The 15,214-nt window shown below is 32.0% G+C and overlaps 1 protein-coding gene across 1 annotated transcript; it reads left to right on the top strand.

The window, feature by feature from the left end:
• Positions 1–10,940: 10,940 nt before the first annotated feature.
• On the top strand, positions 10,941–14,388 carry LOC140875240 (amine oxidase [copper-containing] gamma 2-like). The gene is made up of 5 exons (XM_073278880.1): positions 10,941–11,626; positions 12,281–12,957; positions 13,043–13,156; positions 13,236–13,783; positions 13,871–14,388. The coding sequence occupies exons 1-5, from the start codon at positions 11,008–11,010 to the stop codon at positions 14,079–14,081; spliced, it is 2,169 nt and encodes a 722-aa protein (XP_073134981.1). The 5' UTR covers positions 10,941–11,007; the 3' UTR covers positions 14,082–14,388.
• Positions 14,389–15,214: the final 826 nt, after the last annotated feature.

The following is a 15,214-nucleotide window of genomic DNA, read 5'->3' as shown; positions in this document are numbered from 1 at the left end:
TGGTGATTTTTATTATTAGAAAAACCTTGGGCCTTTAGAGAAAACAAGTGGCTCGATTACTCTAAATTCTTGTGGGCGATCGGACTTTCCTCGAAAAACGGCCTCAGTATCAGTAAATCATTTTTTATTGAAATCTTCAAAAAAAATAAAATAAAAATCATTTATATCGATCTTATCGAATGGAATCAAGGTCGTACAAAATTCAATAGGCTTGAATATTAATGATATTTTTTTTAGTACCGAACACCCACGTGAAGCGAAATGAAAATGACACGAAAAAATAAATAATCTGTATATTATGATACAGAAATCAGGAATATTGATGTATACGAAAACAAAATTTAGATCTAATCCTAGATTACTAAAAAAACAAAAACTAAAATTAGATCTGAAACGCTAATCAATGTTCAGAATTAAAATTATATTTCAAATGATTTGACGTGTTCAAATTGGATTGCCTTGTACAGTTGTACGTAGCTTTCAATTAATTGGCTTGAGCTCGATCGATCTGCCAACTAACCCCATAAGTAATGCAAAAAATAATACTTCTTTCGTTTCAATTATAATATCCACATTTTCTTTTTTGTTTGTCCCAAATATATAGCCATATACCATATTTAGTAATATTTATATACATTTTTTACTAATATATCCCTATTAACTACACCTTGAAAATTGTGCAATCATTTTAAAATACATTAAATAGGAATAAAATAGGAAGTTTATATAAACTTTGCTTTCCCAATAAAATTTTCTTAATCTGTGTGAAAAACAAAACAAAACAATATAATCGGGACGGATGGAGTATTAACATTTCTTTTCTTTCCTTTTTTTTCAAAAAATTCAGAATTTTGTTATAATTGACTTTCAAATCTTAAGATTCTTAACTCATCTTGATTGGTTAGAAATTGATTTGAACCTAACTTACTTCAAAAAATATTTCAAGAGGTGGGTATTGCTCTTGTCTATATAAAAGGCTCTCAGGTTATTTAGACAACCGATGTGGGACACAAACTAAGACACCAACACACCTCTCTCACGCTTAGGAATAAAACGACTGGAGCATGGAGATATTGACGGGTGGCCAACTATGGGACGAGTGAGGTCAACTATGGGCCGTCCAACACATAACGGTGGAACCGGGCTCTGATACCATGTTAAAATTGAGTTGGACCTAACTCACCTCAAAAGCTAGCTCAAGAAGTGAGGATTGCCCTTGTCTATCATTTTTAAATGATTAGATACCAAAATTTATTTTTTTGATATAAGTTTAAGTTTGAAATCATTAATTTATGAAACATAAATACAATTTTTTAAGACAGAATTATGGTTTTTGATATTTTTTATTTACCTAAAATCATGGAAGCATCATTCTCATTTAATATAATTTCCTAATTTAAAAACAATTAAACCTGTGTATAAATAATCGAATTTATAAATTAAAAAAAAACACCTTCTTCTTTACTTTTTTTTTCTTCGATTTTTTTTTTCAATTGTGGATTTGTAGCCAAACTGAATCGACCAAAATGTCCAATCACAAGCTGCCTTTTTTAGGGATGCCATTTAATAAATTTACTATTATTAACAAAAATAATGACAGAATTGGGTTTATTGGTTGAGTAGATGCTACTGGCAGGTTAGTGCCCTGCGAGTGACGTGACGGCTCATGATTGGTTAAAATCAGTGAGCTCCACATGAAACCCACTAATTTTGACGGCATATAATAAATCCGGTTTAACATTATATAATTTAGTAACTATTAATTTATTATTAAATTCAAGCGACAATCTCGGGAAAATCCTAGGTCCACGTGGCATCTTGTGCAACGGTTTGAACTTGGAACTTCTGTTTTCTTCTTTATAGTAAAATAAATAAAATATTATACTATCAAAAAAATAAATAAAATATTATGATTCCAAAATTTCATATTTCATAGTCATCGATTCTTTATTTAAAAATCTTATACTGTATCCGAAAAATGTTTTTGATGGTGACGCTTTTTATTATTATATTCGAAAATGTATATCATCTATCGGTAAATTACCATAAAATACCCAAATAAAAACATAAATTTATTTAAAAATCTTATACTGTATCCGAAAAATGTTTTTGATGGTGACGCTTTTTATTATTATATTCGAAAATGTATATCATCTATCGGTAAATTACCATAAAATACCCAAATAAAAACATAAATTCACCCTCAGTCCCTAGTTCAGAAAAAATGTTTCCTAGCTCCCTGACAAACAGTTTTATTTATTTGAACTCCCTAATGCATAACCAAATACAGTAATACCCTTCTTTTATTTTGTAAACCCCATAATACCCTTACTTCAATTGTTTCTCTTTCTTCTCATGCAACAACAATAAGAATACCTTTTTCTTTTTATTTCTATTTTTTTAATCAAATTTGTACATGCGTTGTGATTTTTGAGAAATTGACCTGAAAAGATGGAAACAGACGAAGGAAATTATTATTTAAAAAAATGTTGGTCGATGGATTAGGTAGGGTTGGAAAAAATTTTCGAAATCCGGACTCATTCCGAATCACATCCCATTTTTGTTCCCAAAAAAATTCTAACACGATATTTTTTCAATCCGAATTTTTGGGATTTATCTCATTCCGATTTATATCAAGAGAGGGATCGGGAATAAAACCTTATCCTGACAGGATTCTCGATCCGTCCTGAAATAATATTATAATATATTTTATTAATCAATCGAGCTAAATATTATTGTGTTTCAACTCATATAACAATTAATAGTGGACTTCATTCGCATAATTGTTTATTATTGAAAAGATCGAATAGTAGAAAGACAAAATGATATTTTATTTTTGTGTATTACTTAAAATATTAAATTAAAATTTTAATTAATTCATATTTATAATTATATAATTAGAAAAAATATGTAGAATAACAAATGCAGTTTGAAAATATATTTAACAAAATTTATCTAGTAATTTGTATCCAAATATTTTAGTAATAATTATCCGTTGCACAGTATGATGTTCATCTCGACAGAACCCCAAAACATTATCTAAAATATTTTAATATTATATGTTTTAAGTTGAATATTTATTTTTTATTTACAAATATAATCTAAATAGTATTTTTTTTTATAAAATAGTCACATTTGTTTTTAACGAAATCTTGAAAAGAAAAAAAAAAATTCGGGATTCTTTCTCTCTAACGACGGGATCCCGAATATTCGGGTCTCGAAATGTGTCGGGTACGGGATCAAGAAAAAAAATATTTTTTCGATTTTTTCGGGACGAAAATTGGGTAGGAGGTTATGGGACGGTCCCGACCATATTCCACCCCTAGGATTAGGGAAAAGGTTTGCAGAGTATTGTGTTTTTATATTTTAACCCTATTTTGAGATTTTTAAAATAAATAAATAAATAATTTGATCTTGTTTTGATTCTTGTTGTCAAATAATTGTAATCATCATAATAATATCACATACCTTATTTCATGTCGCTTCTGCTTATTAAATTTGTAATATTTCCTCAAGAATCCTAAAATCCTCATTTAATTTGCTACAGTTTAATTCATTTTTTGTAGTATTATGCTAATATCCCGAGTACTAGATTCATGTATTTGGTGTGTTTAATCTAAAAAATTCATCAAACTATAAGAATCACAATTTAAAAATAAGTTGTGAAATGTCTTTAGCATAAAGACTATGGTAAATAACCCGATACAACTTGAAATATATCTAGTACAAACATGTTAAAATAAGGTACATATTGAGGACAATAAAGTACATATGTATCAAATACGAGTGCCTAGAATTTTTTGTCCAACTCACATGGACGAGTATATGCGCGTGGGTCTCATATGGGTTTTAAGGAATTTTTTGCCCAACCCACGTGGCAACCCACGCGGACGTGGGGATGCACGTGGTTGCCCTGCATGCTGAAATCAAGTACATATTCAAATAAATAAGGTACAATAATGTCAAAATAAGGTACATAACGACATGGATTTAGCACATATTTCTCACATTTTAGTATTTACACAAAAAAATACAATAATGTCAATTGATAAGTAAATAATAAAATAACTAAATAAATTATATATGAAATGTTTTTAGCATAAAGGCTATGGTAAATAACCGAATACAACTTGAAGTATATCTAGTACAAACATGTTAAAATAAGGTACATATCTCGGCACTCATACGTATCAAATATGAGTGCCGAGATTTTTTTGTCCAACTCACACGGACGAGTATATGCGCGTGGGTTTCATATGAGTTTTAAGGAATTTTTTGCCCAACCCGCGTGGCAACCCACGCGAACGTGGGGATGCACGTGGTTGCCGTGCATGCTAAAATCAAGCACATATTCAAATAAATAAGGTACAATATTGTCAAAATAAGGTACATAACGACGTGGATTTAGCACATATTTCTCACATTTTAGTATTTATACAAAAAGATACAATAATGTCAATTGATAAGTAAATAATGAAAGAACTAAATAAAGTATATATGAAATGTCTTTAGCATAAAAGCTATGGTAAATAATCGAATACAACTTGAAGTATATCTAGTACAAACATGTTAAAATAAGGTACATATTGAGGACAATAAAGTACATATGTATCAAATATGAGTGCCGAGATTTTTTTGTCCAACTCACACGGACGAGTATATGCGTGTGGGTCTCATGTGGGTTTTTAGGAATTTTTCGCCCAACCCACGTGGCAACCCACGCGGACGTGGGGATGCACGTGGTTGCCCTGCATGCTGAAATCAAGTACATATTCAAATAAATAAGGTACAATAGTGTCAAAATAAGGTACATAACGATGTGGGTTTAGCACATATTTCTCACATTTTAGTATTTACACAAAAAGATACAATAATGTCAATTGATAAGTAAATAATGAAATAACTAAATAAAGTATATATGTAAGTAAGTCATATACATTCAAGTTAAAATATGGTATATATAAGAGTCAACAGAGTATATTTTTATCAAATATCTATATCCGTGAAAAGCATGTGGTTTTCACCAAACATAAATGTGATTGGGTACCAAACACCATTAGAGATAGTTATTTTCATATTAAATTATTAATGACATATTTGCACAAGCATATAAATTAAGATAGCCAAACATGTCATCAAATTCTTTGTAAGTAGTTCATGAATAATGTCTATGAAATATCTACATGCAAGATATTAATTCATTTAGATATCACCGATATCTCAGCCATGAGGGGTGTACGTTTAGATGTGCTTGAAATACTCAAACCATGGAATAGTTACTCAAACAAGTTTCACTTATATCAATTGTCAAATATAATCTAAAGATTTAATTTCTCACTTCAAGAGAGTACAAATACAAGTAAATAAGGTACAATAATATTAAACTGAGGCACATAACGAGGTACATATAGCACATATTTCTTCAATTTGAGTATTTGCACAAAAAAATGACGGTGATTTCAATTGATAAGTAAATAATAAAATAGTTACTCATAGAATAGTTACTCAAACAAGTTGATATATGCTTGAGATGTTCAAATCATGGAATAGTTACTCAAACAAGTTTCACTTAACTATAACAAGTTTCACCTATATCAATTGACTAGTATAATATAAAGATTTAATTTCTCACTTCATGAGGGTAAATATATACGTAAATAATGTACAATAATATTAAAATGAGGTACATAACGAGGTGCATATAGCACATATTTTTCCAACTTGAGTATTAACACAAAAAAGTGATAGTAATGTCAATTGATATGTAAATAATAAAATAGTTAAACAAAAGTAAACCAGGTATATCCAAGTAAAAATATGGTACATATAAGAGTTAATAGAACACATTGTTATCAAATTTGACTATTCAATGGGAAGATTGTGGTCTCCATCGAACGTGAATGTGATTAGTTTATAAATGAAGTTGTAGTTTCGGTATATTAAAGTTAAAATATGGTACATAATTTAGTATTTTCGGTACACTAAAATTGAAATAGGGTATGTATAAGAGTCAATTGAGAACATATCCGGTAAATTTGTTCAAACATAAGGTACACACTTTAGTAAATCATGTATATTTTACAATAAGGTATATATAAGAGTCAATCAAACAATTAGATCCAATTTGAGTTTTCGGTTGAATGATTATGGTTGACATTGAACATGAAATTGTTAATATATTCGAATATCTAATTGTTGTGTTATAATGCTCCATTTATTCTAATATATACTTAAATTTGATGTTTTTGTACTTCGATTCAATAAAACAATACCATATTTGTTTGTTTGTTAATTGTTTGTTTGTTTTTTTTTAAAAATTAACCTTGACATTAAATGATCTCAAATATCCTATTTATGTGTTTTAGTGCTCGATATATACTAATAGATATCTAATATAGATAAATTTGTACTTCAATTTCGCAAAATAGTACTCATTCTTTTAATTGAACCTTGGTATCAAATGACTATATCTACTTGAATACCAAATTTACTTGTTCTAGTGTTCAATTTACTCTAATTGTTAGCCAACTTCGATAGTTTTATCTTAACAAAAAATATCCAATTTTTTTGGATTGAATATTGAAATCAAATGGTCTCATACAATTCAAATACTCAATTTATGTGTTCTAGTGCTCAGTTTATTCTAATAGATACACAAATTAAATATTTTTGTACTTTGAATTCCAAAAAAAATCTCAAATTTTTTTAATTGAACCTTAATATCAAAGTATGTCATTATTACTCAAACAAATGATTCATTGTAAAACACCAACCAATAAAATTTTTGATTAACAGTATGCACAAAATCATAGAATAAACAATAAAATGATGATTCTTTGTCAAACCAACTTCAAAATCGAAAGAAAGGCAACATTATCACATCAAGTTGCTAGCAATATAGAACAAATTCAATAATCTTTTAAATGTTTTCCATCCAAAATCTTTCATTCTCATTCGTAGACAAAAACTATGACAAAATAGAAAATTGTGCACATCATCATTATATAAAATATTATCGATATTTTTGAAAAAAAAAACTGAGAACCAAACTATTATAAAAATAATAATCAATAATGATAGTTTGCAAAATCAACTATGCAATTGGAAGAAATCACAGTAAAAAAATAATAATAATAATTATAACAAAATAGACATGGATTCAAATATTCAATCTCTACTCCAAACGATCCAATCTTTCACAACAATTCAATTAAAAATTTCATTCTTGCAATTAATTAAAAATTCAAATTTCAATGTGTTGATGAAATGATAATCATGTGGGAACGAGAATTTAAATGACTAATGACTGTAGAAAAAAATAATTTACAGTTTTTTTTTGTTTGAAAAACTTATACAAAATAATTTTACAGTGATTTTTGTTGATACTCTGTTTTCTTGGCTCTTTTTGAAGTGGATCTTCGAAGGCCCTTCTGATTCTCATTTTTGTTATAATAGAATGGTGATTTAAAGTTATTTTTAGCTTGGATTTCCAACTTTTACGAGCTTTGGTTGATCATTGGATTTTGGTGGGGATGACTATGAACCCAAAAGATACCCATTTATTGAAAATTGTATTTGGTGGTAGAATGACGATGTGGAGGTGAGAAGCCATTGACAAGCCCATTGTACTTGGTGCTCATTGATTGGAAGAAATGACAGCAAAATGGAGGAGAAGAGATTTTAGCGTGGGAATGGAGAATAAAAGGTTATTTATGTCATTTTGAGGGTTTAGGGACTGATTGCACATGAAACTAAGATGTCAGGGAGTTCAGATGAATTTTTTATGACACAGGGACTGTCCACACATTTATAATTGAGTTTAGGGATTTTTGGACAATTCACCCATGATCTATTGACATTAACATTCCAAATAAATTGTCTTCCTGGATTAAGTTTCTAATAAGTTTATTGTGAGAAAATTATGATATTTTTTGGGATAAAAAGCTGCGGAATAGTTTTGTGATAAAAACGTATATTTTTGTGGACTTTTGATTCTGAAATAATTTGATTGAATTTTCCGATAGTTTTCTCTAAATATTTTTAGACAGATAATATTGTTATGTTGTGACATATACTTATAAAACGTTTTTATAAAAATAGTTTTTTTTTTAAAAAATTCTTCAAATATTTTAAAAGTTGTTTCAAGAATAAATATGTGTTTGAACAACTATTCTATAAAAATATTTTAACATTTCAAAAGTAATGTTGTTTTCCATGGTTTCATTCTAAAAAATATCTCTCAAGTATTTTTTAAAAACTATACTTGTAAAATATTTTTAAAAAAATTATATTTAAAAATTATTTTATAAAAATCCAAACACATGCTTTAAGTTTTTTTCATTTATAAAATACTAATTTTTTTTAAAAAAATACATAGGAACCTGAAAATTTTCAGATAGATTATAGTTTTCGGAAGCATGGGATAATTAGGTAGGCGGATGTGTTTTTCGATGACAGCAACATTTAGAACAAAAATTTGTTTATATATATATATATTAAGAATGTTTGTATATATTTTAGATGAACTTTAAAGTTTAAAACGATACAAATAGTAAATACACCATGGAATCCCAAATGTTATAAATTTTAAATTTTTATATATTTACTTTTTTATTTAAAAAAAAATTGAAGCCGCCACAAGTAATTAGTTGCTCCACCACCTGTCAGTGTCGTCCCACCCAGCATTCCGAAGTGTGGCTCTGAATTGATTGAAATTTGAAGGCTCCACCACTGTCCGCTGCCTTCGCAATTTGATTACAAATGAATTATATAATAATTGAGAAAGGCAACCATATATGCTACATCATTCATCAATACTTGTGTTTTCAAATAATGTCGTCCCATTACATGTTTGCTTCTCTATTTTGATTAGTCGATATTTAGGGGGAAAAAAGAAGAGATTATCCGATCAAATCATGTCGTAAACCAATTTATTGAGTGTAAAAAGTATGCACTAAATTATAAAATATTTGGATCATGAGAACAAAAAATTTTCATGGGTGATAACTATATTTTGAATATTTGATAAAGTACATATATAAAATAAAGAAACTTTTAGAAACAATTGAGCCGGTTTTTCAAGCGTGTGCACGTATTTGTATTTTGTGGACGAATTTTATGGGTTTGGTGGATGAAAGTAGGGTTGTCATACCTGATTAAAATATCGAATTTTTTTGATATACAGATATTTTTTTGATATACTAAATTTTTTTTTGTTATCTATATGGTATCAATATGAATTTTTTTCATACCAAAATTTCAAAATTTCATTATCGATATCGATATAAATTTTTTTCATACCAATATTTTTGGTATGTTGTACCAAATAAATATCCGAGATGAAAGTGTCAAACTCAAAAGCTATAAAATAATGGAACCCATTCAACAACAACGTAGTGAGGGGCACGTGCTCTTGGTAGTTGAACCAATTGGGGGGGCGTCTTTCTTGTAAATTGTAATGGCTAGCTATTTCACTCCATTTTATATAATTTCTGTTCTGCTGAAAATATAAATGGAGTGTGATTGGAATCACATGCAAATGCATTTGAAGCCGGATTTTTTACTATTTTTTTTTTAAAATCTTTAAAATTAATTTTTCATCCCAAATAAAACATATAGCTTTATAGTCGGAAACAAATCCTTAAAAATACTTTGAGAAAGTTCGTGGAAATCGGGCCATGTGGTTAGGTGAATATCAACCTTGATTGGGACGAACACAAGAAAAAGGAGGCTACCAACCTATCCAAATATGTCACTCTGAAAATTCTTACGAGAGTGTTCATTAAATGTGTTAATTTGATGGATCAAACGGATCTTTCATTCGATTCGAAAAAAATACAACATCAAATTAAATGGTAGCCTCTGATCGATATGATCGGGAGGAAGTCATATGTAAAGATCTCATCACTTGATAATGTTAAAAATTATTAATAAGCTGCTTTTGTACACGATATTTAATAATAGCATCATTTTGCACTATGATTTGTTGTATATATTATAGTAGAGATTCAATAGAATAACCCATATATATGTATGCAAAAAAATAATCATTTTAATTAGAAGCTATATATATACGCTCATATAAATGCATACTTTTTTATGGACATTAATCTCACAATTTAATAATTTATTATTCCCCCAATTGACCCTTGCCCCGTACCACTTCCTTATACTAGTTCACTTGAATTATTGGGCGTAGCATTACATATGCTTCATTATGAGTTATGACCATGTTTGCCGTCATAATCATATATGTTTTGACTAATTAAGGTATGAATAACAGAAGTAGGTTGAAAAGTAAACGAGCCTATCCTCTAAAAATTAGGCTTTATTTCAACTATATTATCATTTTGTAACATAGACAAATTAAGTATTAGATTTTCATTTACCTCGCGTTTTGATTCTATGATTTGAAATCTTTGAATTTCGATCAATATTTTGTTATTTACAACAAACCAATATATCAAATCTCATATTAATATCTTTTTTATTTGTGTTAGTAATAGTAATACAAGCTTTAAAAAAAGTAATAGTAATACAAAATAAAATGAATTTTCAAATGAAAAATTGAAATCCATGATAACTAACACGTGAAATATAACATTATATAAGTTGGTAGGTTTTAAATTTAGGATCTTAATTTTCTAATTAATAAAGAAACTTTTTAAAAACGATAGATTTCCAAATAGAATCGGGAAGTAATTTGAAATTATTTGTAAATCATGTAATAAGATAATTGGCCTTGATATTAGTGTACTATCTCCACACCTACCCTTCTCTTCTTCTACTATATGATGACCATTGACCGTAGACGAATTAAAATTATATAAAATTAATAAATTTAAACCTAACATTTAAACCTAACATCTTTCACCTAATTGGTCTTCCATTAAACCTAGTAAATAGCATTCCAAGTTTCTTTGCTATATATATATGTAAAGAATTAAAGAGACACCCCCCTAGAGATAGCAAAAACTCCACACCACACGAAATATTAATCTATCGAAGATGGAAGGCAAGCATATCCATCGCTGCCTCTTATTCGTCTTCGGCGTAGTGGTTGTCACGGTCTTCGTTGTTTTCAACTTCCCCAACCCACTCTCCGACAGGTCGGAGCTGCTCCGGTGCGCCACCAACTCCGCCTGGTGCACCTCCAAGAACCGTATCCTCCGCCACCCGACCGACGCATTCCTCCGCCATGACCACACGGCCGACGTGCCTCACCACCCCCTAGATCCGCTCACCATCCAGGAGATGAACAAAGTGCAGAAAGTCATCGTAGCATTCTTCGACGAGTCGGCGTATGCGGTTCACTCCCTGGTTTTGGAAGAGCCCGACAAGGAGGTGGTCCTCAAGTGGCGGAAGGGCGATGAGATTCCGCCGAGGAAAGCTTCGGTGATTGCACGCTCCGCCGGGAAGAACTACATCTTGACGGTGGATATTGAGAGCGGGGCGGTGGCGGAGCAGGACACTAGCCTCATCTCAGGCTACCCGCTGGTGACGATGGAGGATATGGAGGCTACCATCCGGGCTCCGCTCGCGAGTGCTCATTTCAATCGCACGGTTGCGGCGAGAGGAGTGGATCCCGAGGATGTGGCTTGCTTGCCTTTTTCTCCCGGATGGTTTGGTAAGTCTTTATTTTTATTTTTTTCCCCATATATAACAATCATCAATCATCATTTTTATTCTTTTTTTAAGATTTAAGTTTAATTAACCCCGATCGATATCTCATTTTTAGTAAAAAAAAAATAAAAATGAGCAAGGTTTACTATGGAAGCTAGCTAGATTTCATGTTAAAATAAATTTAATATCCCTTGGTCACCATTGGAATCTTCAGTTAAATAATATTATTTAACTTCGAACTTCCCGAGAAATTGATGTTATGCAATATAATATAATATAATATATTTACATATTCAATTAAATGACTTGTTCTTAATTTTTTTTAGATCTAACATGTTCTTAATTTTTAAATAATTATTATGGTACAAATTTGCTTTCGCAATGACGTTAGAGATTTCACTCATACATCTCTCTATATATACACAAATATGATTTTATATAAAAATTGTATTACGATGATGACTCTCTTGGGAAGGGACCGGTCTAAATTTCAGCTAAGCAAGGAGTCTCACATTGGACCATGCCTGGAATTATAGAAACCAATTTCTTGAAAATTTCGATTGGTTTGAGGAATTTGGATCGAATTGAACATTCTATATCTGTACGAACTGTTGGTGCTTATGATTCACATTTCACACATCATATATAATATTTTCAGGCAAGTCCGAGGATGGAAGAAGATTAGTGAAATTAGAATGTTTCTCCATCAAGGACACCGTAAACTTCTACATGAGACCTATTGAAGGAATCATTGTAATAACTGATTTGGACACAAAAGAAATAGTTGAAATCGTGGACTTAGGGAAGCACATCCCCATCCCCAAAGGCACTGGCTCAGATTACCGTTTGTCGGCAGATAATTCGGCGATCATCAAACTCGCAAACCCCATTTCAATGGAGCAGCCCAATGGTCCCAACTTTGTCATCGAAGATAATCATCTAATCAAGTGGGCGAACTGGGAATTTCACTTGAAGGCCGACCCGAGATCCGGAGTCATGATTTCCGGGGCCAAGATCAAGGATCCGGACAGCGGTGCGATTAGGAATGTGATGTACAAAGGGTTTACATCGGAATTGTTTGTGCCGTATATGGACCCTGAGGAGGCATGGTACTTCAAAACTTACATGGATGCTGGTGAATACGGATTCGGGCTCCAAGCATTGGCTCTCGACCCGCTTAATGACTGCCCGCGGAACGCGAAATTTATGGATGCTGTATTTGCTGCAGCGGACGGCAAACCTTATGTTAAGCCTAATATGATATGTATATTTGAGAGGTATTCAGGGGATGCTGCTTGGAGACACACTGAGAGCCCAATTGTTATAGGCCAAGAGGTACCACCGCGTATATACAATGATTGTGCAAATGTTCATTAATTTGTTACGGGTTATCTAATTTGTTCTTTTTACGGATATATAGCTACGAGAGGCAAGGCCAAAGGTTTCATTAGTAGCGAGATTTGTCGCAACTCTTGCGAACTATGATTATATTGTGGACTGGGAGTTCCATGCCGATGGACTGATTCACGCTAAGGTCAGTAACATTCTCGCTTTTTCTGTGGTTTGGATCATAATTAATTTTCGGTGAAAATAAAAGTGAAATCATTCTGCAGGTTTCACTGACCGGCATGGTGATCGTTAAGGGAACTTCGTATGTCAACACGAACCAAGTGAACGATTCGGAAGATATGTACGGAACCCTGTTAGCAGATAACATAATCGGAGTTGTGCACGATCATTTCATCAACTTCTATCTCGATATGGACATCGATGGCACAGATAATTCCTTCGTAAACGTTCATCTCCAGAGGGAGTACACGAAAAACAGTGTTCCTCGAAGGAGTTACATGAAGGTGAACAAAACCGTGGCCAAGACAGAGAAGGAGGCTCAGTTGAGGTTGAAGCTGTATGATCCATCGGAATTCCACGTGATCAACCCGAATAAGCAAACCAAAGTGGGGAACTCGGTCGGATACAAGCTCGTACCTTCCGGCGGCACCGCTGCTAGTTTGCTGGATCCCGAGGATACTCCACAAAAGAGAAGTGCTTTCACGAACAACCAGATTTGGGTCACTCGGTACAACAAGTCGGAGCAATGGTCAGGAGGCTTGTTTGCGTACCAGAGTCACGGTGATGACACTCTTCAAGTATGGTCTGACAGGTAACACCCCGATTCTTCATTCCCATTAAGCTATATTTGCTAATTACACTTGTATTTGAAAAAAAAAAGTGTTGAAACTTTGTGTAGGGATCGAGCGATAGAGAACACGGACATTGTTTTGTGGTACACACTAGGATTTCATCACGTTCCATGCCAAGAGGATTTCCCGATTATGCCGACGGTGTCGTCCGGGTTCGACTTGAAGCCGGTTAACTTCTTTGAGAGGAATCCTGTTCTGAGAATTGCCCCTTATGTTGAAAAAGACCTACCAGTTTGCAAGGCCGCGGCTGCAGCTTGATAACTATCTTCTCTCTTGGTCTCGGGCTTGGGCTGGATGGTCTGACTCGCGTACTGTACAGCCTAAAGGGAATTATGGGAACATGAGGTTCAGGGCTGGGCGAAGGGCCATGTAGCTATGAATTGGATTATATTCTTTGTTAACGACAAAGGATTTATAAGATTTTTGTTCTGGGTTTTTTGTCAAATTATTAATAATTAGTAACAGCTTATACAAGTGAGACTGTAAAATAATTCAATGTTTTTGCTAGTTAACTCTAAATTAACTAGTATGCAACATTCATAACGTAAGAAGCAACATTCATTCACGTACATGTTATATATGGGGACCAGGCATTTTGTTTTATGGTAATAATGTTATAAAATGCTTCCAGAAGGATACGTCATGGGGTGGGTGCAGAGCTGAATCAGCCTTTGCCTTGACTGATGCAACCAATGTGGTCGTATCACGTATGGCACAAACGACGACAAATTTTGATATAAAAAAAAAGATCAAAGAGTAATGCCAAAATAATTTCAAATTTATTTTTGAAATTAAGATAGTATTGTTGTTGTAGTCACTAGTCCAGTTTCAGATTCCTGGTATCGATGGGTAAGATCTACCCACGTGAGCTAGATGCATGCTAGGCGCTAGCTACAGAATTGTACTTTGAATTGATTTGTTTTAGTGTACAAGTACTAGTGTTGATCACATTTTTTAAAAAACCGTCTAAACCGACCACGGCACTGCCCCATACCGTCGTATCTCATTTTTTAAAATAACCATGGTTTTAAAAAAAAATGAAAACCGCCCCGCCGCCATGGTTCGATTATAATTTTTGGCCCAAACCGCCCCGCACCGCACCGCCGTGTATATTAGTATTTAGCTAGAGTTATATTTATAGCACATTGTATATAATATACACAATATATTCGATCATATGTCGCCTCAACTCTTTTCTCTCCCAACACTTCTTCAAAAAAAAATTTCCTCTCTCTCTTCATAATCTATTTACTATTTTTCTATACAAATATTAATCTTCAACCTTGCCTAAACATATTATAGTTTAGTAACTTTATTTTGTCGCTTGAGTGTTATTTTATTTAGTTTTATTTTGTTTATTATAGTTTTCATTCATTATTCTAATACTTAGA

The sequence above is a fragment of the Henckelia pumila genome, chromosome 1 (genome assembly GCF_033568475.1).
Source record: "Henckelia pumila isolate YLH828 chromosome 1, ASM3356847v2, whole genome shotgun sequence".
Taxonomy (NCBI): domain Eukaryota; kingdom Viridiplantae; phylum Streptophyta; class Magnoliopsida; order Lamiales; family Gesneriaceae; genus Henckelia; species Henckelia pumila.
Note: the sequence above shows the minus strand (reverse complement) of the source record. Positions and strands in the feature narration are given on the sequence as shown.

Excerpts from the sequence above, each read along its gene's own strand:
- LOC140875240 (XM_073278880.1), top strand. The coding sequence starts at position 11,008 with ATGGAAGGCAAGCATATCCATCGCTGCCTCTTATTCGTCTTCGGCGTA. Across the intron at positions 11,627-12,280 it reads TTTTTCTCCCGGATGGTTTG|GCAAGTCCGAGGATGGAAGA; the intron begins GTAAGTCTTTAT and ends TAATATTTTCAG. Across the intron at positions 13,784-13,870 it reads CTTCAAGTATGGTCTGACAG|GGATCGAGCGATAGAGAACA; the intron begins GTAACACCCCGA and ends AACTTTGTGTAG.